At 52.4% G+C, this 27,157-nt stretch overlaps 1 protein-coding gene and 1 long non-coding RNA gene across 2 annotated transcripts in view; one reads left to right on the forward strand and one right to left on the reverse strand.

Moving 5' to 3' along the window:
• The first annotated feature begins 2,434 nt into the window (after positions 1-2,434).
• Positions 2,435-14,712, forward strand: LOC120394488. Its single transcript, XR_005592312.1, has 2 exons — positions 2,435-2,476; positions 14,590-14,712. It is a non-coding gene; the product is annotated as an uncharacterized LOC120394488 (long non-coding RNA).
• LOC120394480 (gametocyte-specific factor 1-like) overlaps positions 8,186-27,157 on the reverse strand; it is a 63,986-nt gene continuing 45,014 nt past the window's right edge. The window contains exon 8 of the mRNA XM_039518714.1: positions 8,186-8,584. Coding sequence (XP_039374648.1) covers positions 8,535-8,584 — 50 coding nt within the window. The 3' untranslated portion in view covers positions 8,186-8,534. The remainder of the gene's footprint in view (positions 8,585-27,157) is intronic.

The following is a 27,157-nucleotide window of genomic DNA, read 5'->3' on the forward strand; positions in this document are numbered from 1 at the left end:
CTGGGTGCTACTACATTACAAATGAATAATGACTCTTAACCAGCTTTTTTCATCAGTTGGGCTCCAAGCACTTTACAAAGGAAGGTCAGTAGCATTATCCCCGCTTTACAGCTGGGGAAACTGAGGCACAGAGCAGGGAAGGGACTTTCCCCAGGTTATCCAGCAAGCCAGTGGCAGAGCCGAGAATAGAGCCCAGGGCTCCAGAGTCCCAGTCCAGTGCTCTCTGCACTAGGCCATGCTGCCTCCCTGAGAATAATAAAAAATGGCACCAACTGAGCTCGGCACCCATTGTGCCAGGGGCTGTACAAATGTAGCGAGAGATGGCAGCATTGCCAACCTCGGACGTGAACCAGGCCCCCAAAACTGCAAGATGGACTTAAAATCATGAGATTTGTTTTATTAGATAACAATGAATTCAGGATTCTTTTTTCCTCCTCTGAAGCCAGTTTTTCCCTGCTGTCCTCACCTGAGTGATTTGCCTGGCCCTAGCTAGGTCATTTTGCCCCACAGCGACCCCTGCAGTAGCAGGAGGGTCCAGTTCTGGTTCTCCCTGACAACGATCAGGACCCGACTTGCATCTAGCAAGGGTCCCAAAGTGTTCGTGATCACCAAAACCTTCCAGGTCGCTCTAGCGCCGGGCCCACCTCATTAGTTCCATTCTATGCTTGGGGAAACCGAGGCACAGAAGGGGGCAAAGCACTTGCTCGTGAGTCACACCAGGATGTAGCAAGGGAATCCAGGAGGCCAGATCCCCCCCCCTGCTGTGACCACTAGACCCCGCTCCCTTCCAAGAGCCAGAAATAGAACCCAGGAGTCCTGGCTCCCAGCTGCCTGCTCTAACCAATAACCCCTACTCCTCTCCCCAAGCTGAGGCTAGAGCCCAGGCGTGTGGGCGAGCCACACACCAGACCCCTCCCCTCCCGGCTGATCTGCCATAATTTGGCAGTTTGAGATGTAATTAGGCAGTTTCTTAAATCGCGGTGTCTTCACCCAGGAGACCGAGCCGCCTCCCGGAGAGACCAGGAAGCCATAACTAGGAGCCTTGGAAAGGTCCGTTCACATGTGCTGCCTGCGCTCCGGGCCCAGCTCCTGCAGCCGGGCGGGAGGGAGAGATGTGCGGATGGCACAGCCGGGGTCCTGCTGGCCAGGGCTCCAGTCCACGGGAGCATCCCAGTGTCCAGGATCCCTCGACAAACCCAGCGTCACTCAGCCTGGCTTGTTCTCACTGCTACGCCCAACCCCCATCCCAGAGCCGGGAAAAGAACCCCGGAGTCCGGACTCCCAGCCCTTCAGCTGTCACCACTAGTTCCCACTTCTGGCTAAGCAGGGGTGAGCTGGGACCGCAGATGGTGGGGAGAGCTGCAGTCTGTCACTAAGGGCTGAGGCCAAGGGCTCAGCAGGGGGCGCTGTCCCCTCCCTCTCAGGGCGGACCCAAATGCCCCTGTGTGGCACCTGGTGGCGCTGCGCCGCTGGTAGCGGGGCGGGGGGCTCCGCGGGGGGCGCTGTGCTGCGGGGAGCGGGGTCGGGGCTCAGCAGGGGGCATTGTGCTGCAGGGAGCGGGAGGGGGCTCAGCGGGGCGCTGTGCTGCAGGGAGCGGGCGGGGGCTCAGCGGGGGGTGCTGTGCCGCAGGGAGCAGGGCGGGGCTCAGCGGGGGCGCTGTGCCGCAGGGAGCAGGGCGGGGGCTCAGTGGGGGCGCTGTGCCACAGGAGCAGGGCGGGGGCTCAGCGGGGGCGCTGTGCCGCAGGAGCAGGGCGGGGGCTCAGCGGGGGCGCTGTGCTGCGGGGAGCAGGGCGGGGGCTCAGCAGGGGCACTGTGCTGCGGGAGCGGGGCGGGGGCTCAGCGGGGGGTGCTGTGCTGCGGGGAGAGGGGCAGGGGGGGCTCAGCGGGGGGCTCTGTGGGGGGGGGGCTGCTGGAGCCACCCTGTCCTCAGTCCCCCCCCGCAGCCTCCATGCCCCCAAGAGCTGCCTGTCTCTGACCTTCCCCCCATCCACCCCACTCTCCCACGGATCTCACAGAGCTGGGTCAGCCCATTATTAACCCTTCCCGTGCCAGGGTTGGTCCTAGCTGGCCGTGGGCTGGGGAAGCCAGTGGGGCTGGGTGTTGTCAATGCCTGCCCTGGAGAATAGACGGTCTGGGGGGGGACCCGTATTGGCCCTGGGTCAGAGGGGGGAATTCCCCTCTCCAATGGTGGTGCTACTGGGCTGGGAGATAGAGGAGGGGGCTCTTGCCGCGCATGGGGTGGGGTGAACCCCGCAGCCCCCCCAGCTTGTTTCATGGCTTCTCCCCCCTCCCTCCCCCAGGCTTGCTGACTGCCGGATCATCCCTCCTGTGTGATGCCGGGAGAGGCCCCGGGCTCGGGCCCCTGAGAGCCCTGCCAGGAGCGAAGCGCCAATCGCCCGGCCGCACCATGGCCCGCCTCGCCCACGCCTCTGGAGTCTCTGCGTCACCGCCATCCTCGTCACCTCAGCCACACAAGGTAGGACGGGGGCTCCACAGCGGGCGGGGGGAGCAGGGAGTCTGGGATCTCCAGGGGGCACCCGATCTCCAGCTGCACCCAGGACACAGATAGACCCTGGGTTCCCACTGGGTCTGCAGCCTGCATTGCCCAGTGCCACCACTAGGGGCTGCGGAACAGCCTGGGCCCCCACCCTGCAGCGCCCCCCAGAGGGGAGACGTGTCCCCCAGTGCTCGCAGCGATAGGGAGAGGGGGGCGCTCCAGGCTGCGAGGGGGAGCGGAGGGACACGCCTGGCTCTTTTGGGGGTGGGGCTGTGGTCCCATGGGGGTCTTGGCTTCTCAGATTCTACCATCCAGCTTTAGGGTCTGACAGGGGCAGCGGGAAGAATATTGCCAGGGGGCCCCCCAGCTGTGCAGATCCCCTCAGCCCGACCCGCAGCCCCAGCCCTGGGCTCCCCCTCTCCCCAGCTCTGCCGGTGCCCCTCAATCCCGACCCGCAGCCTCCTGCTAGCCCAGCCCTGGGCTCCCCCTCTCCCCAGCTCTGCCGGTGCCCCTCAATCCTGACCCGCAGCCTCCTGCTAGCCCAGCCCTGGGCTCCCCCTCTCCCCAGCTCTGCCGGTGCCCCTCAATCCCGACCCGCAGCCTCCTGCTAACCCAGCCCTGGGCTCCCCCTCTCCCCAGCTCTGCCAGTGCCCCTCCATCCCGACCCGCAGCCCCCTGCTAGCCCAGCCCTGGGCTCCCCCCACCACAGCACCTCTGTAAGGAAGAGGCAGATGCAGTGAGGAAGATTCTCTCGTGATCCACGACTGGCACCATAGCGGGCCCCGATCTTGGTCAGCGTCTGGGCAGCACCTAGGGTTGACAACTTACAAATTGCAGAAAACCGAATACCTTTGCCCCACCCCCTGCCCTGCCCCTTCTCTGAGGCCTCACCTCCCCGCCCACTCCATTCCCCCCTCCCTTTGTCCCTTGCTCTCCTCCACCCTCACTCATTTGCTCATTTTCACAGGCTGGGGCAGGGGATTGGGGCGTGGGAGGGGGTGAGGGATGCAGGCTCCGGGCTTACCTAAGGGGGCTCCCTGGAAGTGGTGACATGTCCCTTGGCACCTAGGCAGAGGCATGGCCAGGCGGCTCTGCGCGCTGCCTCTGCCTGCAGGCACCGCCCCCACAGCTCCCATTGGCCATCGTTCCTGGTTGGTCCCCACTGATCTCAGTCCAGGTCAGTGCAGAACCTGGCACAAGGGGGCCCTGATCTCATTCAACACCCTCAATAGCCTCCAACCTGTTACCTTGAGTCCCTGGCAGGTATCTCTGACTCCGTGCTGTTCAGACAAGGGTCAGTTATTATCATTAAGCTCTTGTGCCTGGGTTGCCCACGCTCTGCTCAAGGGTGATCTGGGGGCACTGGGTTCCCTGTGCGGGTGGGTCCTGTTGTCGAGCTGTTAACCCTTCGGGGTGCAGCTGAGCAGGGGCGAAGCTGGTGGGGAGCCAGAGGGGGCATCTTTGGGGGGCTCCCCTGTGGGGATTGAGATACCCAGATGCTACCATCCCCTGCATTGTTCCTTTCCTCCTCCATCTCCCCTTTCCAGCTGACACCCGTGAGGTGCTCGCCCAGGCCTGCCGGAGCAGGAGCTCTGGGCAGGGCATCAGAATGGGGGCAGGGCGCCAGGCCAGGAGACTTCAAAGAGGGCACTGGGAGGGGCACATGGGACCCAACGGTTAATCTGGTCCCTCCCCAGCTTCGTATTGGGGCATTGAGCAGAGGGAGCTGAATGCAGGGGTGACATGGGAGAGGGACGAGCGATGACAGGCTTCAGCCCAATGTCAGTTACAGCTGGCTCAGGGGAGAGCAGGAGCTGGGCTTAGTGGAGTTCCTCTGGATTTACACCCCAGGGAAACTTCAATCCAGCTCTATCCCTGAGGCTCCGAGGTTCTTGGGTGACATTAATGAGAGCCACCAGGTCTGGTGAGTCAGTAGCGCAGCTCTGTGTAGGCAGCCCAGCCTCAGTCACACTCACTGCCAGCTGCCTAGGGAAATGTCAGGGAGGGAGGAGGTGGAAATCATAGATAGAATCATAGATTATTAGGGTTGGAAGGGACCTCAGGAGATCATCTAATCCAACCCCCTGCTCAAAGCAGGACCAATCCCCAAATCCCTAAATGGCCCCCTCAAGGATTGAACTCACAACCCTGGGTTTAGCAGGCCAGTGCTCAAACCACTGAGCTAGCCCTCCCCCCATTCTGTTTTTTTCAGGGTAGTGGGGGATGACTCTGTGCTCAGAAAAGCGAAACGGGGAGCCCTGAGGCCCCAATGCGGGTGGGGCAAGGGATAGACATAGGACAGGTCACCACAGAGACACGTCCCCTTCCCCTAGATGGTGGCTCAGGTTCTGGTAGTGTGTATTGGATAGAGGGTGGGGAGGAGTCAGGACTCCTGGGTTCCATCCCCGGCTCTGGGAGGGGAGTTGTGTCTAGTGGTTGGGGAGTGGAGGCTGGGAGTCAGGACTCCTGAGTTGTATCCCTGGCTCTGCCACTGTCTTGCTGTGTGACACTGGGCAATCATTTCCTCTCTGTGCCTGTTTCCAGGGTGGGTGGGATGCTTGTTAAGAGGACACAGCAGAGATGGAAGCGCATGGAGGGGCTGCAGCGCCAGTACCCTCTGAGTGCGCTTTTGTCATAGGTTTATTCCCACTTTGAACTTTAGCGCTCACAAGATGGGGACCTGCATGGACTCCTCTAAACTTAAATCCTAGTTTAGATCTGCAAAGCTGCCACCAGCTAGAAGTTCCAGTGTCTAGCACACTCCCTGTTCCCCCAAACTTTCCCTGGGAACACAGATCCAAACTCCTTGGATCTTAACACAAAGGGAAATAAACCATTCCCCCACCTTCTTCCCCCTCCCCTAGTCGTTGGGAGAGATACCTTGATCCAAACTCCTTGAATCAAAACAAAGAGGGATTCACTTTTCCCCCCTCCCCTTCCCCTGAAAATCCAAACAAGGGAAGAAATCAATCAGGTTCTAAAAAAGAAAAGGATTTTATTAAAAGAAAGAAAGAAAGTACACTATCTCTGTAACACCAGGATGGAAAATATACAGGGTCTAGCTTATAAACCTGGAGAGACTTTTCCCCCCTCCTTTCTCAGAATAATCAAAGTAACAGCAAACAGCAATAAAGATATTTTTCCAGCAAACACACAATTGCAAATGCAGAAATTAATTATAAGACTAATCCGCCTTTCTAATACTCACTATACTGGATAGTAGGAAATACTTCAGGAGAACTTGGAGATATGTCTGGCCTCTCTTAGATTCAAAGAGAGAACAAAAGAACCAACAAAGAACACAGACAAAGACTTCCCTCCACAGAGATTTGAAATTATCTTGTCCCTTGATTGGTCCTCTGGTCAGGTGTTCGTCAGGTTACTGAGCTTGTTAACCCTTTACAGGTAAAAGAGACCTTAACCCTTAACTATCTGTTTATGACAGCTTTGCACGGGACCCTTTGCACAGACTTAGGGCTGCCCAGTTCCCCCACCCAACCCCATGGGTAGCATTGTCATGGTCCCCACGCCAGGGAGTGGGGGAGATTCCTGTTTAATCTGATCATCTCAGCTCTATCTGCTTCCGTTTCTAAAGTTAGATCAGGGAAGAGATGGCGGGGGGGGAGGAGGAGATTTAAAACAAGGACTCTACTGTGAGTGAGGGGGGCTGGGCCCCAAGGCTTGGCTTCCCCCAGCCCCACGGGAGAGCAAAGGCAGAACATAAGGCTGATTGGACTGATCCACCACTAGGGGGCACCGCTCTGGGGATTGAGCTAAGTGGTCAGTATCACGTCTACAGGGGATGTGGTCCTACACATCACACACCATGGTGTGTTCCTGTATCCCAGGGCAAAGTGCACCACAGATATTATTGTTATTCCCATTTCAACCAGAATCATTGGAGAATCCCCTGGCTGGGGCAGGGCTCTAGAAATCAGGCTGCCCTAAGCAGCGGCGCGCGCTGGCCTTCCCTTCCTCGGTCTCGCAAAGGGTCCTTCTCTCCCCTGCCCGATTGAGCTCCCACCGCATGCCGCGGGGCGGCAGGTCCGGGAGGAGGGAGGACGGACCTGCAGCCATGCGCGGCGGCGGGCCCGTCCCGTGCTCCAGCTGACCTGCCGCAGCAGCCATGCCGTGAGAGCTCAACCGAGCCGGGAAAGAGGGGGGACGAGCGGTCATGCCTGTGGCAGATCCGTCCCCCCCGCCGTCCGTCTCTCCGCAGGCGCGGCAGTCAACCGCAGGTCCACCCCGCCCTCACCCGCCCCCACGCGGCGCCGCCCTCCCAAGAGCCGCCCCTGGGCTGGGGGCAGTGTAGGGCATAGGACACACAGCCGAGCGGGTGAGTGCAGCCGGGTCTTCGGTGGTAAGTCGGTGGTGCAGGGGGTGTCCTTCCGTTCCGGGACCCACCGCCAAAGTGCCCCAAAGACCCACGGCGGGGACCCCCCGCCACTGAATTATCGCCAAAGTGGGACCCGTCGCTGAAGTGCCCCGAAGACCTGTGGTGGGGGCTGCACTTCGGCGGCAGGTCCTGCTTCGGCGGTAATTCGGCGGCGGGGGGTCCCCGCAGTGGGTCTTTGGGGCACTTTAGTGGCGGGTCCCGGAAGGAAAGGACCCCCCGCCGCCGACTTACCGCCGAAGCGGGGGACCCCCGCCGCCGAAGACCCCAGGCCCCCAGAATCCTCTGGCCGGCCCTGCCCTCCTCTCCTCCAGGTGGCCAGAGAGGATGAACAAGCTCTCCCGCAAGTCACTGGGAAAAATCCATCCAGTGGCTCACTTTACTGCAGCTCTAAGAGCCACGGGAGGTAGGAGTCCTAGCAACGCACACGAGCAGGGATGCAGAAGCTCGCGTGTTCAACTGCAGCGGGGCCACTCGCACTCGAGCTCGGCCAAATGAACGCTGTCACAGAGACACCCCTCAGCGGGTCTGAGCCAGAGCACTCTCACCAGTGCACAACTGAGCAGCGAGCCCGGCGGGTTTTCCATTACATACAGGCACCCCATCGAGAGCTGCGGAAGGTCCCCATTTAACCCCAGAACAGGGACAATGCAGACAGCGCAGACCTCCCCACGCCCCAGCCTCTTCCAACGTGCATCAAACCCTGCAAGGATTGCAGACCAGCTCCCCTCGAGGGCCCCAAGGCCTCCCCACGTCCCCCATATGTGCCCAGAACACACTTCACTAGGAAAGAAGCTTCCCCCTCACACCCTGCTCAATCCTTAATGAAAGGCTCCGATGATCCTAGAAATGAGAGTCACTTAGTGCCATTTCTGCCCCCGCATCTGAGCGCCTAAGATCTCCAGCTGATGTTTACAGTGTTGCTTATGGCCTATGAAGCACCAGACCTGGCCATGGCATTCCAGCAGCTGTCGCCCTCCGACCCAGCAATAAAATAACCTCTCCGCTGCTGCTTGGGATGCCCGTTTATCCATCGACTACACGCCACCGCCCCATTTCAGCGCCGACACTCGTCCCCTTGGGCTTTCAACTCCAGGCGAGTTCAGGCACCGTTTATGGCAGTCGCCGACCCCCACCCCACCCCCAGGCCACATCCCTGAACTCCTTGGGCCTCCAGGGAGAGGAACAGCTCCCGGCTCATCACAGCAACGACAACTGTCCCCTAGAGCTGAACAGCCACATGCCAGTCTGATTTTTTTTTAAACTTTATTGGTAATTGTTTCAAACATGTTAACAACAAAGCACACTGTTAAGTAGGAAGTGGGGGTGGGGGGTTCTTTTGTTTTTTTCCAGTGAAACAAGTGTTGTTGGAGGACACAGACGTGTTTCCCAGGGCGGGGTGGATGATATCCTCACCCTCTAGATGGGACTCTCAAGCTTCTTTGTGGAAAGGGGGGATTTGGGGGGGAGACCTAGCCACAGGGCTATATAGATTTAATTTATCTATGAAACCAAAATCCAACTCCCCCCCCGCTCCGCATGCACCCTTCTTGGGGGGGCCGCTGGTCCTAGAACTCAGAAAACTCCATGGCGTACTCCTCAGTGGTTGAGACCCGGATCTCCTCCTCCTCATAGTTGTCAAAGTTACTCGTGTCGCCAGGGTCTTTGCACTTTGGTACAAAGGGAGCTTCCATCTGCAAAGGGCGGGAGGGGAGGTTAAGAGTGCTGGGGGTCCTAAGCAATACAGGATCGGGCCCTTAGCAACCAGGTGAGGGATGCAGAATCAGCACCTCCTCAAGCCCCCTTTATCTACCCAGAACTCCCTCCTCTCACTTTGCAATCAGGGAAGGGCAGGGGTCATGAGCCCTTGGATCCCCACTTGCATCATCAGTAGGGTTTTAATCAGGACCTTCAGCACAGCCCTCTCCCACCCAGGGCCGCCCAGAGGATTCAGGGGCCTGGGGCAAAGCAATTTCAGGGGCCCTTCCATAAAAAACAGTGCAATACTGTACAATACTATATTCTCGTGGGAACCCTGGGCCCGGCACAAATTGCCCCACTTGCTCCGCACCCACGGGCGGCCCTGGGAAAAATAAACCTTCCGCATCTCAGCACAAACCCAGTTTTGAGAAAACTTCTTTACAAGGTATCACTGGTTCTCAGCATCAGCTAGTGCTAAAAGGCATAAAGCTCACTAAAAGGGTTGGACAAATATTTTCCATCAAAACTTTTTCTGGATCGAAAACTAGGGGTTTTAAAAAGCAGAAAAAAATCACGGACAATGTCTGTTTTCCTTCAACATTTGTTGTGGGTTTTTTTATTGAAAAGCTGAAATTAGTCTGCCAAAACCTGAACATGGTTTGGGGTTTCAGAAGTGTGTGGTCAAATATTTCCTGCTTGCTGTGTTTGATTGTTTAAAGAAACAATACAAAAATTCTGCTTAAAAAAAAATCCAAAACTTTTGAACCACCTCAGCTTGTGACCAAACACCTGAGCCCATCCAGGCAGAGATTTTTCCAGGTTTCTGATACTCTGCTGGCTTCCTTGACTCATATCTGTCTCCATAACTTTGGGTTCATTTAGCTTAGAACATAAGAACAGCCATACTGGGTCAAACCAAAGGCCATCCTGCCCAGTATCCTGTCTACCGACAATGGCCAATGCCAAGTGCCCCAGAGGGAGTGAACCTAAAGGTAATGATCAAATCATCTCTCTCCTGCCATCCATCTCCACCCTCTGACAAACAGAGGCTAGGGACACCATTCCTTACCCAGCCTGGCTAATAGCCATTAATGGACTTAACCTCCATGCAGTTATCTGTTTCCTAGAGACTGGCTCCATGGGGACCCTCACAAACTGTAGACGGTTACTGTGGGTTTGTCTTTAGTAAAGCTTATGTACATACTCCACGAACTGAGCATTTGAGCTTGTTCCAGAATCTGGGATGAGCCTATGATGTGAAAACTGAAATGCTCAAAATAGCACATGCATGTGAATAGACACAGGGTGCTAAAATTAAATTACCCCAGGGGTTCTCAAACTGGGGGTTGGGACCCCTCAGGGAGTCATGAGGTTATTACTGGGGGTCGTGAGCTGTCAGCCTCCACCTCAAACCCTGCTTTGCCTCCAGCATTTATAATAGTGTTAAATATACAAAAAAGTGTTTTTGATGTATAAGGGGGGGGGTCACACTCAGAGGCTTGCTGTGTGAAAGGGGTCACCAGTCTAAAAGTTTGAGAACCACTGAATTAACCCCTCTGAAGCCTCAGGGAATGCAAGGGAGGGGGTCTCCCTTGCTAGGCTTGGGAAGGCTCTTGCTCTTCTCATGTGATCCCTCCCCCAGTGGCTAATTTTAAATGAAGCTAGCGTCCCCTGACAGGAATCTCCCTATGGCACTGAAATTACATAGACCAGGCCTGCACAACTCGTAAAGCGGTGAGGGCCATATTACTCCAGAGAAAACAGCTGAGGGCCGAACCCATTCGGCCCCACCGAACCGCCCCCCCCAGCACTGCCCAGCCCCCTTGAAATATTCCCCCTCCCCCAGCACCACCCGCCCCACGGAAACAAACCCTTCTTCCCCAGCGCTGCCCCACTGAAACAGCGGTATTGAACCTTGGTAATATGTTATAGCGGGCCCCTAAGGTAGTATAATTAAGGTAAAAGAAAAATTTCTTTTTGCTAGAAGTAGACTAAGATCTTCCCCCTCCCCCACAGCTTTGTAATCAATGGCCCTGTGGAATGAACGAGGTGGGACTGAGGAAGGCAGCACCTCCAGGCAGCTGCAGCCCTTGGAGAGGGGATGGGAGCCAGACCAGATCAGTAGAACAGGTCAGCCACTGACCCTCGCTCGCCTCCTCAGCCCCCCACCCCTCTGGCTCGCCTACTCAGTCCACGCCACTGCCCACCCACCCACTCACCTCCTCAGCCCCCCACCCTCCCCGGCTTGCCTCCTCATCCCCTGCCACTGCCCACCCGCCTCTTCAGCCCCCCTCCTTCACCCGCCGCTTGCCTACTCACCCCCCGCAGACCGCACAATGAGCCCACCGACTCACCCCCCACGGGCCACACAGTGAGCCCATGCGGGCTGCATGTGGCCCCCCGGCCGCATGTTGTGCAGGCCTGCACTAGACTATGAGTGTTTCTGATGTGCTGTTCCCTCAGGATCTCCTGTTGAAGCTGTTCCACTGTGGATAAGCAACTTATAAAAAGCCATTGAAGCAGAGACTCTGGAGTCTGGGTCTCCCAGGAAAGTGTGCTAACCACGAGGCTACAGAGTCCCTCTCATGTGGGTGTTCACTCTTGCTGTCTCTGGACCCATCATTGTTACATTAGTTATCCATATTGGAAGAGCTTAGCAGGACAGACTGAGGGAGATTCCCATCGGAATATCCCGTAGCACAGAGGTAAAGCACTCACCTGAAAAGTAACAGAAGCCAGTTCAAATTTTCCCTGCTCCCCCTTAGCAGAAGAGGGCACTTGAAGCAGGGTCCTTCCTAACCTAGCTTAGTACCTTCCCCACTGAACTAAACATTATGAAAAAGCAGCTCTTCCCCACAGCTTCTTCCTAAAACAGCACAGGCAACTAAGCTGAAAAGACACTTGGCAGTTGAGAATTCCAAGCAGAAAGAGGTGCCTTCCTGCAGCCCAGACTTCAGCACCTATCTTGGAGCGGGGGCAGGGCTTAGCACCTCCTTGGCTGAGTATCTCCCATGGCCTAGTTTAGTTGAGGAGCCACCTAGCATGCTAAATTTTCTGAATTTCAATCTGAGGTGTCTAGTTATTTAAAAAAATTAATAATAATAATAATAATACATAACAAATGGAAGAAAGAGGAATCTGATAATAATGAATATAAATCAGAAGATAGCAATTGAAGGAAACTGATAAGGGAAGACAAGGAACACAAACAGAAGTCTCCAGCCAGCAGAATTAAGGACATTAAGAAGGAGTTTTTGAAATATATTAGGAACAAAAAGAACCCTGAGAATGGTATTGGTCCATTATTAGATGGAAATGGAAGAATTATCAATAATAATGCAGTAAATGCAGAAGTGTTCAATAAATATTTCTGTTCTGTTTTGCGGGAAAAACAGATTATATAGTCTCATCATTTGGTGACAACAACACTTTTTCCATTCCATTAGTATTTCTGGAGAACATAAACAGAAGCGACTAAAGTTAAACATTTTTAAGTCAGCATCCAAGGATTTTATAAGAGTTGGCTATGGAGCTCACTGAACGGTTAATGTTAATTTTCAATAAGTCTTGGAGCCCTGGGGAATTTCCAGAAGACTGGAAGAAAGCTACTTTTGTGTCAGTGTTTAGAACGGTAAACAGGATAACCTGGGAAGTATAGGTCTGTCAGCCTGACATCAGTCCTGAGCAAGATAATGGAGAAGCTGATATGAAACTTGATTATCCTCCTTTAATTCTTTATTAATGTAATTAATCTAACCATCAGGGGAGTGAAATTCTGGAACAGCCTACCGAGGGAAACAGTGGGGGCGAAGGACCTCTGTGGCTTTAAGATTAAGCTTGATAAGTTTATGGAGGGAATGGTTTGATAGGAGAACGTGATTTAGTCAATAGGTCAATAACGTGCGACCACTGGTAATTAGTACCGAGGGTCAATGTTGGGATATTGAAAGTCTTTTTCCTGAGTGTCTGGCTGGAGAGTCTTGCCCGCATGCTCGGGGTTCAGCTGATCGCCATATTTGGGGTCGGGAAGGAGTTTTCCTCCAGGGTAGATTGGCAGTGGCCCTGGAGGTTTTTCGCCTTCCTCCGCAGCATGGGGCAGGGGTCGCTTGCTGGAGGATTATCTGCTACTTGAAGTCTTTAAATCAGGATTTGGGGACTTCAACAGCTGAGTCAAGGGAGAGAATTATTTCAGGAGTGGGTGGGTCAGCTTTTGTGGCCTGCATCTTGCGGGAGGTCAGACTAGATGATCATAATGGTCCCTTCTGATCTTAAGTTCTATGATTAATGCAAATCAATAGGGGCAGTGATGAGCTGCCAAATTTTTAACAACCGGTTCCCTCCTCCCTCCAAATTTTTAACAACTGGTTCCCTCCTCCCCCGCCCCACTCCTGTCCCATCCAACCCCCCCATGTTCCTTGACAGCCCCCACCCACCCATGCCCTATCCACCCCCTTCCCTGTCCCCTGACTGCCCCTTGCCACCCCATCCAACCCCTTCTCTCATTCCTGATGGCACCCCGGGGACCTCTACCCCATCCAACCACCCCTTCTCTCTGTCCCTTGACTGTCCCTGGAATCCCTACCCCTAATTGCCCCCACCGCCCCATCCAACCCCTGCTCCTTTCTGACTCCCCGACCCTTACCCCCATTCAATTCCCTGTTCCCTGCCCTCTGACTGCTCCAACACTAATCCACCCCCAACTCCCTGCCCTCTATCCATCACGCCTCCCTGCTCCCCTTACCTTGCTGCCTGGAGATGGGGTCCCAGCTGGGCTGGGGCTGGGACCCGGACACTGGGGCAGGAGCCGCCGCCCAGCCGGACCGGCCGCAGACGCCGGGACAGGAGCCCTGCTGCGCCGCCGCCGGCCGACCCGGACCCGACCGCGGACCCCGGGCAGGAGCCGAGCCCCGCCCGCGCCCCACCCAGCCACTGGGGCAGGAGCCGAGCCCGCCCGCGCCCACCCAGCTGCGGACCCGGGGCAGGAGCCGAGCCCCGCCCGCGCCCCCCGCGGACCCCAGGGCAGGAGCCGAGCCCCGCCCGCCCCGCTTGCTTACCTGCCTGCCTGCCTCCCTCCCTCCTGTTCAGGCTTCCCGCGAACATCTGATTCGCGGGAAGCAGGGGAGGGGGAGGAGAAGGGGGCGGAGCAGGAGAGGAGCGGGAGGTGAGCTTCAGCCGGAGCTTTTGTTAAATTTAGCAGCCTTTATAGAACTGGTTGTCCTGGAACAACCGGTTCTAAAATGGCTGCTAAATTTAACAACCGGGATCCCGGGAACCAGTGCGAACTGGCTCCAGCTCACCCCTGCCTGCCTGGCTCTTTAGCATCCGGTTCTCTGTCCAGCGTCTAATTTTAGCAAACGGTTCACGCGAACCGTTGCGAACCATCTGCAGCTCACCCCTGAATAGGGGTTTTCGGAAAATAGATCCTGTCAAAATAACTTGATATCTTTTTTTGTAAGATTACAAGTTTGGTTGATAAAGGTAATAGTGTTGCCATAATAAACTTAGACTTCTGTAAGGTGTTTGTCTTGGTGCCAGACAACATTTTGACCCAGGAATGATAGAAAATTAACATGGCACATATTAAATGGATTAAAAACTGGCTAACTGATGGATCTCAAAATGTAACTGTAAATGGGGAATCATCATTGAGTGGCTCTGTTTCCAGTGGGGCCCTGCAGGAATCAGTTCTTGTTCCTATGCTATTTAACATTTTTATCAGTGACATGGGAGAAAACATAGAATCAAAGTGATAAAGTTTGCTTGGGCCCCTAACTCATGCTTTGTAACTCACAGAGATTTTCTAAGCACAGCAATGCTCAGCACCACCATACCTTTGTTCCTTTGTGAAGCTACCCCAATGTTGCCACTGAACTCTTTGTTGTTTTTGTGGCTACAAACTAACAACAGCTACCCCCTGATACTTAAAGACATAGAAACCAGGTCTCCTGAATGTCAGGCCAAAGCCATAACCATTGGGCTACCTTTTCTTTTATACCAGGCATGTGCAGATAAACCCTGAAATGGCAGATGCCCCAGAGGTGGACCCTGCCCTCGGAACAGTGGGAGAAAGCGAGCTTGTCCCAATTGACTGCCTTGATTATGAGGAGAACAGCACCATCATTATACCTGTGAAACTCCTATTCCATGTAAGGAGTGCAGAGGAGAGAGAGACTCTCACACATGTATTGTGGGGTTTCAGGGATTGATCCCTCTGAAATCTGGGGGACCAATGAAGAACCCTGCACAGAATCAGACCCAGATGCTTCAGAGACCACCCGTGTCTAGTACCCAAGGGGACAGGATTCCTTACCCAGTGAGGTCACAGTCTCCTAATTCTCCCACATGACGTCCCTGTAGAGGGATCTCTGACCTGGGTCCAGCAGAGCCCATTCCTCCTCAGTGAAATACACAGCCACCTCCTTGAAGGTCACCAGCTCCGCTGCAGCCATTTCCCTTCCCCGTCTCTCAAGGGGATGGGATGATCTGGAGTGAAACATAGGCATTATTCTGAAGTCTGGCAGGGTGAGAAGGGTGAGAAGGGTAATTGGGGCAGTTTCAGGGGCTCTAGACAATTTCACATCCCAGTTCGTTCTTGTCCCTTCCCCTGAAGACAAATGTTCTAGACTCTGCCATTCTGAGGTGATGCTTGAGCAAAGATTTTCAAAAAGAGAAACCTAAAGCTATGCTCCTATATCCATAGTGAGGTCTCTCACTAAGTGGCCTGAATTTCAAAAATGCTGAGCCTCCAAATTTGGGGTTGAGTGGCCAGCATGGCTGATCATCAGGCCTCGTATTTAGCTGTCTGAATATGGACTGAGAAAATCAACTTTAAGCTCCAGTGCGTAAAATTCTTGTCCATGGTGACTTAATTACAGCATAGACCCGACCCCTCCCACCAGGACTAAATCCATGGAGACAGTTTTAAACCCTCACAATAATAGACATTAAATGAAGACAACAGGACCACTCAAATGCTCAAAGACATACATGTGTGTAAAAAACTTGCAAGATTGGATCTCAAGTCATTAAACCAATTTTACTGAATTGAAAAAAGTCAGCCTGTGTGGATATGTATACTTGGACACAGATATCAACCAGACTGCAGAGAGGAGACTGTTTGAACTAGGAATTCTCTCTCTGTCAAACTTGTCGCCCAAGGCATTAGAATTGCTCAGAAATGTATATTTTTATATCGCTTCTCGGCCTCGTGGCTGAGGGGTGAAAACATTATCTAAGTTGTACTTTTCCCCACTGGCTCTTTCTCAGAAATAAACTACATGGTTTTCCTCCAACTTTCTAAAGTACTCACCCCTGGATGGAGACTTTCAACCCTAAAGATGAACATAGGATTTGCCAGACTGGATCAGACCTGAGGTCCATCTAATAACTGTGAGCATGTTAAAAGCAACTGAAAAGGTCCCTTTACACTGAAATTATGCAGCCAACACAGAGGGCTTGGTCTACCTTAAATATCTGTAGTGGCACAGCTGCATTAGCACTGATGTAGCACTTCAGTGCAGACACTACCTGTGTCAACAGGAGGGATTCTCTCATCGGCATAGGTAACCCACCTGCCCAACTGGTGGTAGCTAGGTCAACTGAAAAATTCTTCCTTTTACTTCATGCTGTCTACATGGGGACTTAGGTCATTTTAGCCATGTCACTGAGGGCAGGTCTTCACTACTCGCTGGATTGGCGGGTGATGATTGATCTATCGGAGTGGGGGTGTCGATTTATTGCATCAAGCGTAGACGCAATAAAATTGATCCCCGATTGCGCTCCCCGTCAACTCCAGCGCATGAGAAGCGGAAGCGGAGTCGACGGGGGAGCGGCAGCGGTCGACTCACCACCGTCCTCATGGCCAGGTAAGTCGTCCTAAGATATGCTGACTTCAGCAACACTATTCGCGTAGCTGAAGTTGCGTATCTTAGGTCAACCCCCGCCCCCCCCGTGTAGACCTGGGCTCAGTGGTGTGGATTTTTAAACCAAACTAATTTTCTAGTGTAGACCTGGTCTGTCAGGGTCACTGTGTGCTCCTTCTCTGTCAAATGTAAAATTTCTAGTCCAAATTCCTACGACAGCAGAATTGGCATAAAATTGACATTTTTTTAAATGGTAAAATTGTAATTTTCTCAGTTGCCCGGCCCCTTCTTGAAAATGGGAGACATGGATTCCCATCGAACATTCATTAATAAATTCATCCAGGACAGAGACTGCCTACCCTAAAGCTTTTAGATAGACTAGGTAGCTGAGGTAATATCTTTTACTCAGGGCTGGCTTTAGGACGTGCAGGGCCCGATTCAAAAGAGCTGCCGCTGAAGACAGCGGCAGCGAATGAGCTGCTGCCGAAGATTGCGTCGGCAATTCGAGGCAGCTCAATCGGGTACTGCTGTTTCTGGTGGCACTTCAGCGGAGGGTGCGGGGCCCCTCTTCTGGATGCTGTGGGGCCCTCGTAGGCAAAGAGCCTGATTCCTGGGAATAGGGGAATCGCTCTAAAGCCGGCCCTGCTTTTACTGGACCAACTTCTGTATATTTTGGTATTGTTGTTTGGTCCAATGAAAGATACTGCCTCACCCACCTCGTCTCTCTAACATCCTAGGACTGGCACGGCTACAGCTACACTACATCCAGTAACTGCCAAACGGTATTGGACCCGAGGTCCGTGTACGGAGAATTTTATGGGCAACTGAAATGGTCCCTCTAGACTGAAATTGTGCAGGGGCACTGTCTGTGTCACTGGGCGCTCCAGCTGTGATGAAAAAGCAGAATCTAAGAAGTTGCTTTGCAGGATCCCCCTGACACTGTCCCCAGGGCAGCGCATCCCCCCAGCAGCGCGAGCTGCTTTTCCTCTCCCTGCCCCTCACCTTGTCCCAGGAAAGTCAATGTGCCCCGGGGTGCTGCAGGGAATGGGGCTGGGCAGAGCAAGGAGCCTCCTTCCCCACCTATTGCTCCTGCTGCCCCTGCCAGTCTCCCCCCACCCCCCGTCTCCCTCTGCTCCTCCCCCTCCCCTCGGCTGGGAGACTCGGTCCCTGGCCCGGTGTACCATCACATTTCGAAACCCTCCCGTTTTGCTACTAGTAGCAGTTTCTGCCGCACAACATAACCATCTGGGTTCCTGCTCAGGACTTGCTGCCGCCTGATCCATGGGGTTGCAAATCAGGAGGGACAGAGTTTTTGGTCAAAAATACTCACATTCTGCTTCCTCCTGGCTAATGTGCCAAATTGACCTATTGCAGGGTTCTGGGGGTTTCTGCATTTTAATTTTATTTTAAATGAAGCGTTTTAAGCATGTTAAAAAACGTATATACTTTATATACAACAACAGTTTAGTTATATATTATAGCCATAAAAAGAGACCTTCTAAAAATATTACAATGTATTACTGGCATGAGAAACCTTAAATCAGAGAGACTAAATGAAGACTCGGCACAGCTCTTCTGAAAGGTTGCCGAACCCTGATCTTTTGGATGCTTGAGGCATGCTCTTTCACTTTTTTGTGTGTGACTATATGAAAAGGGAGGTAAGGTTTGTGGGTACAGAGCACTCCCCTGACCCCAAGGTAATAACCAGAGTGGCCCCATTCATTTTTTTCAATGGCTTCCTCCTTGATTATTTCCAGTGACTTGGCTGCCTACACACCTGTCACTGGTCCGGGGTTGGCTGTGCTCCTGTCACTGGTCCAGGGATGGTTGCAAATCTGGAGAGATGGGGTTTGCGGTCGAAAACGCTCACGATTTGCTTCCTCCTGGCTAATGTGCCAAATTGACCTTTTGGATGAGTGAGGCGCGCACTTCCACTTTTTTGAGTGTGAATACGTGAAAAGGGAGGTAACGTTTGTGGGTACAGCGCACTCCCCTGACCCAAGGTGGTAACCAGAGTGGCCCCATTCATTTTCTCCACTGCCGTGCTCCATGATTATTGCCAGTGACTGGGCTCCCTTCGCACCTGTCACTGGTCCAGGGATGGTTGCAAATCTGGAGGGATGGGGTTTGCGGTCGAAAACGCTCACGATTTGCTTCCTCCTGGCTAATGTGACAAATTAATCTATTGGATGAGTGAGGCGCGCACTTCCACTTTTTTGAGTGTGAATACGTGAAAAGGGGAGGTAAGGTTTGTGGGTACAGCGCACTCCCCTGATCCCAAGGTGGTAGCCAGAGTGGCCCCATTCATTTTCTCCACTGGCTTCCTCCATGATTATTTCCATTGACTTCGCTCCCTACGCACCTGTCACTGGTCCAGGGATGGTTGCAAATCTGGAGGGATGGTGTTTGCGGTCGAAAACGCTCACGATTTGCTTCCTCCTGGCTAATATGACAAATTGATCTATTGGATGAGTGAGGCGCGCACTTCCACTTTTTTGAGTGTGAATACGTGAAAAGGGAGATAACGTTTGTGGGTACAGCGCACTCCCCTGACCCAAGGAGGTAGCCAGAGTGGCCCCATTCATTTTCTCCACTGGCTTCCTCCTTGATTATTTCCAATGACTTGGCTGCCTATGCACCTGTCACTGGTCCAGGGATGGTTGCAAATCTGGAGGGATGGGGTTTGTGGTCAAAAACACTCACATTCTGCTTCCTCCTGGCTAATGTGCCAAATGGGGTTGCAAATCAGGATGGACAGAGTTTGTGGTCAAAAACACTCACATTCTGCTTCCTCCTGGCTAATGTGCCAAATTGACCTATTGCAGGGTTCTGGGGGTTTCTGCATTTTAATTTTATTTTAAATGAAGCGTTTTAAGCATGTTAAAAAACTTGTATACTTTATATACAACAATAGTTTAGTTATATATTATAGCCATAAAAAGAGACCTTCTAAAAATATTAAAATGTATTACTGGCATGTGAAACCTTGAATCAGAGAGACTAAATGAAGACTCGGCACAGCTCTTCTGAAAGGTTGCTGAACCCTGATCTTTTGGATGCTTGAGGCATGCTCTTTCACTTTTTTATGTGTGAATACGTGAATAGGGAGGTAAGGGTTGTGGGTACAGAGCACTCGCCTGACCCCAAGGTAATAACCAGAGTGGTCCCATTCATTTTTTCCACTGGCTTCCTCCTTGATTATTTCCAATGATTTGGCTGCCTATGCACCTGTCACTGGTCCGGGGATGGTTGCAAATCTGGAGAGATGGGGTTTGTGGTTGAAAACACTCACGATTTGCTTCCTCCTGGCTAATGTGACAAATTGACCTATTGGATGATTGAGGCATGCTCTTTCACTGTTTTGTGTGTGAATACGTGAAAAGGGGAGGTAAGGTTTGGGGGTACAGAGCACACCCCAGACCCCAAGGTGATAACCACAGTGGCCCCATTCATTTTTTCCACTGGCTTCCTCCTTGATTATTTCCAGTGACTTGGCTGCCTATGCACCTGTCACTGGTCCAGGGATGGTTATGCATGTGTCTCTGGTCCAGGGATGGCTGTGCCCCTGTCACTGGTCCAGTGATGGTTGCAAATCTGGAGAGATGGGGTTTGCGGTCGAAAATGCTCACGATTTGCTTCCTCCTGGCTAATGTGACAAATTGACCTATTGGATGAATGACGCGCATGCTTCCACTCATTTGTGTGTGTGTGACATTATTGATATAAACTGGGACCATATAGAACATGGTTTGCAACCAAGGTCCTGTAGTGGCACCAAATCTTAGGTAAAGGTGGTCATATACGGTGGCTAAGACCAGGTTATGATTATGCTGTCTGTATGTCTGTGTATCATTTTGTAGTTGAAGTTATAAGTATTGGCTCTGTACTGTCTGTATTTTGTATTTGTGCTCTGCTTCTGGGTGACACTGCAGACAAGTTGGTGTTAGCTCTGATAAGTTCGTTTGATGGCCTATTAAGGACCATCAGCTACACAATCGACCCATGCAGAGAAGGCTGATACGCCTTGTAACTGAGCAAAGTATGCAGGGACTTGCCCATGTGACTCTAGTCTCCATTTTGCTGTAATTTTCCACAGTAAGGACAAAGGTTCTTACACCTGGAAAAGCCTATATAAGGCTAATGCCTCATCTCCATCTTGTCTTCAGTCCTGCTTCTTACCTCTGGAGGGATTTTGCTAGGAAATGAAGCTCTACGCAAGGGACTAGTGACCCATCCCAGCGGGGGATGTTCTCCAGAGACTTGATTTGAACCTGCAGTTTACTCCATCACTGTTACAAGCCTGAACTAAGAACTTTGTCATTACTCTATGTAACTGATTCCATTTAACCAATCCTAGCTCTCATCTCTACCTTTTTCCCTTTATGAATAAGCCTTTAGATTTTAGATTCTAAAGGATTGGCAACAGCGTGATTTGTGGGTAGGATCAGATGTGTATATTGATCTGGGGCTGGGGCTTGGTCCTTTGGGATCGAGAGAACCGTTTTCTTTTATTGGGGTGTTGGTTTTCATAACCATTCATCCCCAGGATGAGTGGGTCTGGTGGTGATACTGGGAGACTGGAGTGTCTAAGGACATTGTTTGTGTGACTTCTGTTCCCCAGTGCGGTGAAACCAAATGGGACTGTAAGAGCTGGATTCACAGGCAAGAGTAATGCAGCAAAAGGCAATCCTAAAATTTGTAAACAGTTCTGATACTTTACATAGACAAATATGAGATACTCTTTTAAATACTCAAGAGATGTGATGCAGAGTTTGATGGAATATAGGGAAAGTATGTCACTGCATCAAGTCTCCTGTAGCAGTAAATTAACAGCAGGGAAGCAGATTTTTATATTTTTAGTGGCATCCAGAAACGGTCCAAGGGAGTTTTCCTGTTGAAGGGGGATGACAGGGGCCGCAGCTTATATGGGCTCGAGGTGCTTAAGCACCAGTAATCTTCAAGGCTGAGGGCTCTGCTCCACCAATATTTGGAGTGGTGTTTCTCCCCTGCCCCCGCCGCAGAGCTTCCCTGCCTGAAAGAAATCAGCCAGTGCCTCTCTCCTTTCTTTGTGCTGTTTCTGCCTATGGATATAGAGATCAGCGGCTGGCAGCCTCTTGGAGCACCGGGGGAGGGGAGGGGAAGAGGGAGAGAGGAGGAGACAGGAGGCACTCAGGTGCTTAGGAGTTCTCTTCCCCCCCTCCCCCGCACGCAGGGGGAATAGCAGGGGTGGGGAGGCCACACATGATGGCAGCCCCCCACCCCGGTGTGACGAGCTGGGAATGTTCTTAATGTTTTCTCTGAATACTGTGTTGGTGCCTCAGTGTCTCCTATGCCGTTCTAAAGTATGTAGGTGGTGGATCAAGGTATTTGATTGCTACAGAGCAAAGGGCCAGTGCACCTAAATGCCTGGCACTCTGTCTCCTAGCAACTGATGGCCTGGGCCCTCCTCTGCAAAGGTGCCAGCTGAAGGTGTTGGAGACAAAGAGGTCAGGTGACCTCCTGGCCCAGGAAAAGAACTGAGCAGAGAGGAGGGGCTGGAGGGGGTTTGGGAGTCTGGAGCTGGCTGGGGATGATGAGGGAAGTGCATATGGGGATCTGGCTCACTGCCCCCAGAATGGACCCAGCTGTGGGATCTTGTTTGCTGTACCTACAAGCTCTGTTTTAGACTGTGTTCCTGTCACCGAACAAACCTCTGTTTTACTGGCTGGCTGAGAGTCACATCTGACTGCAAACTGGGGGTGCAGGACCCTGTGGCTTTCCCTTGAACACCGCTGGGGTGGGATCACTGTGGGAAGCACATGGAGGGGCAGAGGATGCTGAATGCACTAAGGAGAGACCCAGGAGATGAAGATGTGTGAGGTTCTTGCCCTGGAAAAGTCTGCTCCAAGGGAGAGGAGGCTCCCCAAAGTCCTGACTGGCTTGGTTGGGAGCAGTTCCAGAGCATCGCCCAGGGACTCTGTGCCACCCAATACCCACCGCAGGGGAGGCGAGTGGGCTTTCTGGACCTGAGAGAGTCCCTAGGAGCATGTGCAGTGACTGTGTTGCAGAGTGAGTGTGCTGTGGGGGGAGAGGAGGGATCCCTCCACTGGAGCTTGCTGCTGCTGATAATGGGGGGGGGGGGGAGTCCTCTCTGGTCCTAGACCTGGGGCAGCCTGTCTGCATCCCAAGTTACTTATCCCCAGCCCTGCCCCACCCCAGAGCCTGCACCGCCAGCACCCCAAACCTGAGCACCCTCCTGCACTGTGAACCCCTCATCCCCTGCCCCACCCCAGAGCCCTCACCTAAGGGGGAAAAATGTGCAACTGAAATGTGGTGGTCAGTTTGCAGTATCATTGTGTTTAGCACAATACTTGATTATTTTACACCCCTTTAAAGTATATAAGTAGTTGTATACAGGTGTTACAAAGTGGCAATGTTCTTAATGTTTTCTCTGAAGACTGTGTGGGTGCCTCAGTTTCCCATATGCATTTCTCAAGGATCTAGATGGTGGGATAAGGGGGTGTGATTGTTGTAGAGCCCTGGAGGGCCAGTGTGATGCTGTCTGCACAGAGAATGGCCGAAACCCTGTCTCCGGGCACCTGATGGCCTGGGCCACTCTACTGCAAGCTGCCAATTGAAGGTGTTGGAGAACAAAGAGATCAGATGGCCTCCTAATGCCTGGAAAAGAGAGAGAGGGCAGAGGAGGGAGTGTCAGTGCCTGTGCGGACTTCCGGGAAGCCCATGGTGTGGAAGGGGATGCTGTGATGCTTTGGAACTACTCCATAAAAAGCCAGTCAGGACTCTGCGAGAGACTCCTCTCTCTGAGCGTACTGTCTCCAGGATAAGAAGCTTACACCTTCCTGGGTCTGACCTTGGAGCATTCAGCTCTTTCCACACCGTGCACTTTCTGCAGCAAGTGTGCCCAGGCAGGTCATGGGGCAACCAGCGGTCCCTGCACCCCAACTCTGCAGTCAGACGTGACTCTCAGCCAGCCGGTAAAATAGAAGGTTTGTTAGACAACAGGAACACAGATTAAACAGAGCTTGTAGGTACAGAAAATGACCCCTCAGTCAGGTCCATCTTGGAGGGTGGGGAGCCTAGACCCAAGTTCTGGGCCTCTCCCCATTTCCCCAGCCAGCTCCAAACTGACACTGCCTCCTCTAGCCTTTGTATCTCTTCTGGACAAGGAGGCCACCTGATCTCTTTGTCCCCAACACCTTCAGTTGGCACCTTGCAGGGGAAACTGAGGCATCCACACAGTATTCAGAGAAAACATTAAGAACATTCCCAATTTGGCACAACAGGTGTAACAAAATTTAATACCGTATATTGAAGCAGGCAAGTGCTGCTTCTCACTTTCCACTTTTAAACGACCCTTGTAATCGTGTGTTTCTGATGCGTTGTAGCTTAATTTTATATCGGCTTACAGAGCGAGAGCGGGGAGATAGACCACCATTTTGGGCACCACCAAAAATTATACAAACCTGCCGCCTATGGGATTACAATCAGTATCGACTTTACAATGGTGCCATGGCACCAGGGCCACCCTGCATCTCACTGCAGACACAGTGCTCAGAATTAAGCAATGTTCTCAAGGCTATTGTACTCAGTACTAGTTTTCAGTTGCCAGCTACGTGCTTCAGCCAGGCCACTTTCTCACTAGGCTATATCCTGAATATTGTGACTGGGAATGAGGCGGGGGCAGGGAGTGTAGCAGATGCAAATTCGAGGTGAATATTATCTTGTCAATACTGTCCTGGGTTTATGATGCTTTATGCCATGGACTGAAGCAAAGTGGCTGGTGAATAACCAGGAATCTGGTTAATAATTATCTAAATTCAGCTTTCTTCTTTCTCTCTCTGTGAATTATCACTACTTCAAAATAGTGTGCAAGTTGACTGGATAATGGTAATAGAATAATCTCTTGTTAAAACATTGTAAACCATACTACCTGGTTTTTATATTAAACACCTACTATACATAATACAATAAATCTGACAAACAAAACCTAGGAAAATTTTATTCTTTCTATGTCTTATTTACAGTTTTACAGTAATCTCTTGCTTCAGAATGCCTCAAGGGTCACCCATACAGTTTGCAATAGGAATCAACATGTGGCTTGGCAGCTGACTCTTGACTGATTCCTGAACAGCTGGTAACTCAATATTAATCTGACATAGATACTATATGCAGAAGCACAACTCTGTATATATGGGGAGGGGTGATTATTGACCTTTCTGCATATGTAATAATAGTTTTTGGTGTTTGTAAGACAAGGCATAATAATGAACTTTGTAAAAGTTCCTGTTTGGTGTGAGAGATGTTACTTATACCTAAATTCACTCCCCTTCCCCACACCCAGCCCTATGCATGCTGGCTAGGGAATATCACTACTGTAGTGTCAGCTTTTAAGAGAGCTTCACATGCAGAGCCGTCAGTAGGGATTTTTGGCACATAAGGCAAGGAACAGAGGCAGCATGTCCGGCTCTTCCCTATTAGAGGGAAGGATCCACCGACGAATTTCTGCAATAGAGCCGTATGCGCTGCCCCTCTCCATTGAAGACGAACAGCGGCACTTTGGCAACGGGACCCCAGTCCCTCTCAGAGGGAAAGACTTGCTGCCGAATTGCCGCTGAAGGAGAGACTTTCTGAGCCCCTCACTTTCCGTGCCCGAGGCAAATGCCTCACTCGCCTTGCCCTCGTTACGGCAATGTTCACATGCACCACTTCTAGTATTACGGTAAGTTAAAACAAGCTACAGTACATTGGGACATTAATGCTCTATTACAGTATTTGAAGTAGCATATTAAAAGCTATAACACTGAACAGACTAGTTAGGGCCGGCTTTAGGAAGTTTGGGGCCCACCCAATTCAAACATTTTCGGCGGGGCCCCAGCAGGGATGACTTTAAAAAAAAGGAAAAAAAGGTGGGGAAAAAAAGCCTTTCCTTTCTTAGCAACCGGTTCCCTATGAAAAGTTCTGATTTAAGGGATGTGCCAGAATATGTATTTCTGGTACCAATAGGGTTACTGTATTTCCAGATTTAAAAATTCCTCCCGAACAGGAATTTAAAAACCAAAAAGTCTGACATGTCCAGGAAAATATGGCTGTATGTTAACACTACCTACAGTTCTTTTTTAAAAAGATGGGCCTGAACTAGAAATGAACTCCGCTTCACATGTGTGGTCCCGCCAGGGGCGGCTCTAGATCTCAGGCTGCCCCAAGCAGCGCGGTGTGCTGCGCCGCCCTTCCCCGGTCCCGCGGCGGGTCCCCTCTTCCCGCGGCTCCGGTTGAGCTCCCGCAGGCCTGCCTGCGGCAGGTCCACCGGAGTCAAATGCCGCCCCCCCCCCCGGGAAAGGGCCGCCCCACGTGCCTGCTTGGCGCGCTGGGGTATAGAGCCGCCCCTGGTCCCCGCCACTCCCTGGGAGTGTGCTAGGGTGACCAGATGTCCCGATTTTATAGAGACAGTCCCAATCTTGGGGTCTTTTTCTTATATAGGATCCTATTAACCTCCACCCCATCCTGATTTTTCACACTTGCTGTCTGGTCACCCTAGGGTGTGCACATGTGTGTGGGTACCAGCTGCTCTCTTCTCCCATCATTGAAGCAGGTGTGCAGGGTTACTGCCCAGGGAATTGCAGGGCACCAGTGGACATGGGGCTGGCTGCAGGCAGGGCAAGGGGTGCAGCAATGGCTGGAGACAGGGGTGTGTGGAGCGGGATGGGGTGGGCTGGCTGGCTTCAAGCAGGGCCATAGGGGGGTGTGGCATAGATTGGCAGTGCTGAAGACAGAGGAGTGCAGGAATGGCTGGCTTCAGGCAGGGGGGGTGCAGCAGGGGTTGGCTGGAGACAGGGCAGGGGGTGCAGGTACAGGGGGTACAGACCACCCGGTATGGTAAGTGCTCCTCCTCCTCCTCCCTCCCCACCAGAGTAACAGCAGCCACCTGGGGCTCCCTGCTTCCACAGCCCTGGCCATGTACACAGCTGCCGGAGCCCTGGGGGAGCGGCGGGGCTCCAGTGGCTATTTAAAGGGCTAGGGCAATAGAAGCAACGGGGGCGATGGACTTTTTAAGTAGCCCACAGATCCCAACAGCCCTACCCCATGGCTCCAGCAGTGTGGCAGTGGTGGCAATTTAAAGGGCACCCAGGCCCTTTAAATTGTCCCCTGGAGAAGCCGGGCCACCCCGGTACAGTGCACTGACTCTTGCCAATACACCGAACCAGGGCTTGGGCACGGGACCCTCTTAGGGGCAGGGCCCGATTCAGGGGAATTAGTTGAATTAGCCTAAAGCCGGCCCTGCCAGTATATCCAGGACATTAGTAGCACACTTTTCCCCCACCAATACCTAGTAGTTGCACTGTCATCTCCCATAGCTACTTAGGTTGCAGCTTTATTGTTAAACCTAAATTGGGAAGAAAGACGACTGATTCAGAACTTCTTTAATGGTTACTTTATCGCTAAAGGGTGTAGTGGCGAATGGCGCTGGTCTTCTGGGTGTCTGACCTTGAGCTATTGTCAAAAGTTTGAGGGTGACTCGTCTCCTTCCTCATATTTTGGTTGAGGATTGTATTGATAAAGGGATTGGCCTCAAAGACCTGGTTGTAGGACTCTGCCACGGTGTAGTTTTCATCTTGGATTGCCTGGTCCTAATTATAGTAAAGCATGCACTTTAGTCTTTGTAATTATATGTTATAACTCTGTTGCTTTTTATGAAGACAGGAGTAA

This window comes from Mauremys reevesii, unplaced genomic scaffold, assembly GCF_016161935.1.
Source record: "Mauremys reevesii isolate NIE-2019 unplaced genomic scaffold, ASM1616193v1 Contig60, whole genome shotgun sequence".
NCBI classification, from domain to species: Eukaryota; Metazoa; Chordata; order Testudines; family Geoemydidae; genus Mauremys; species Mauremys reevesii.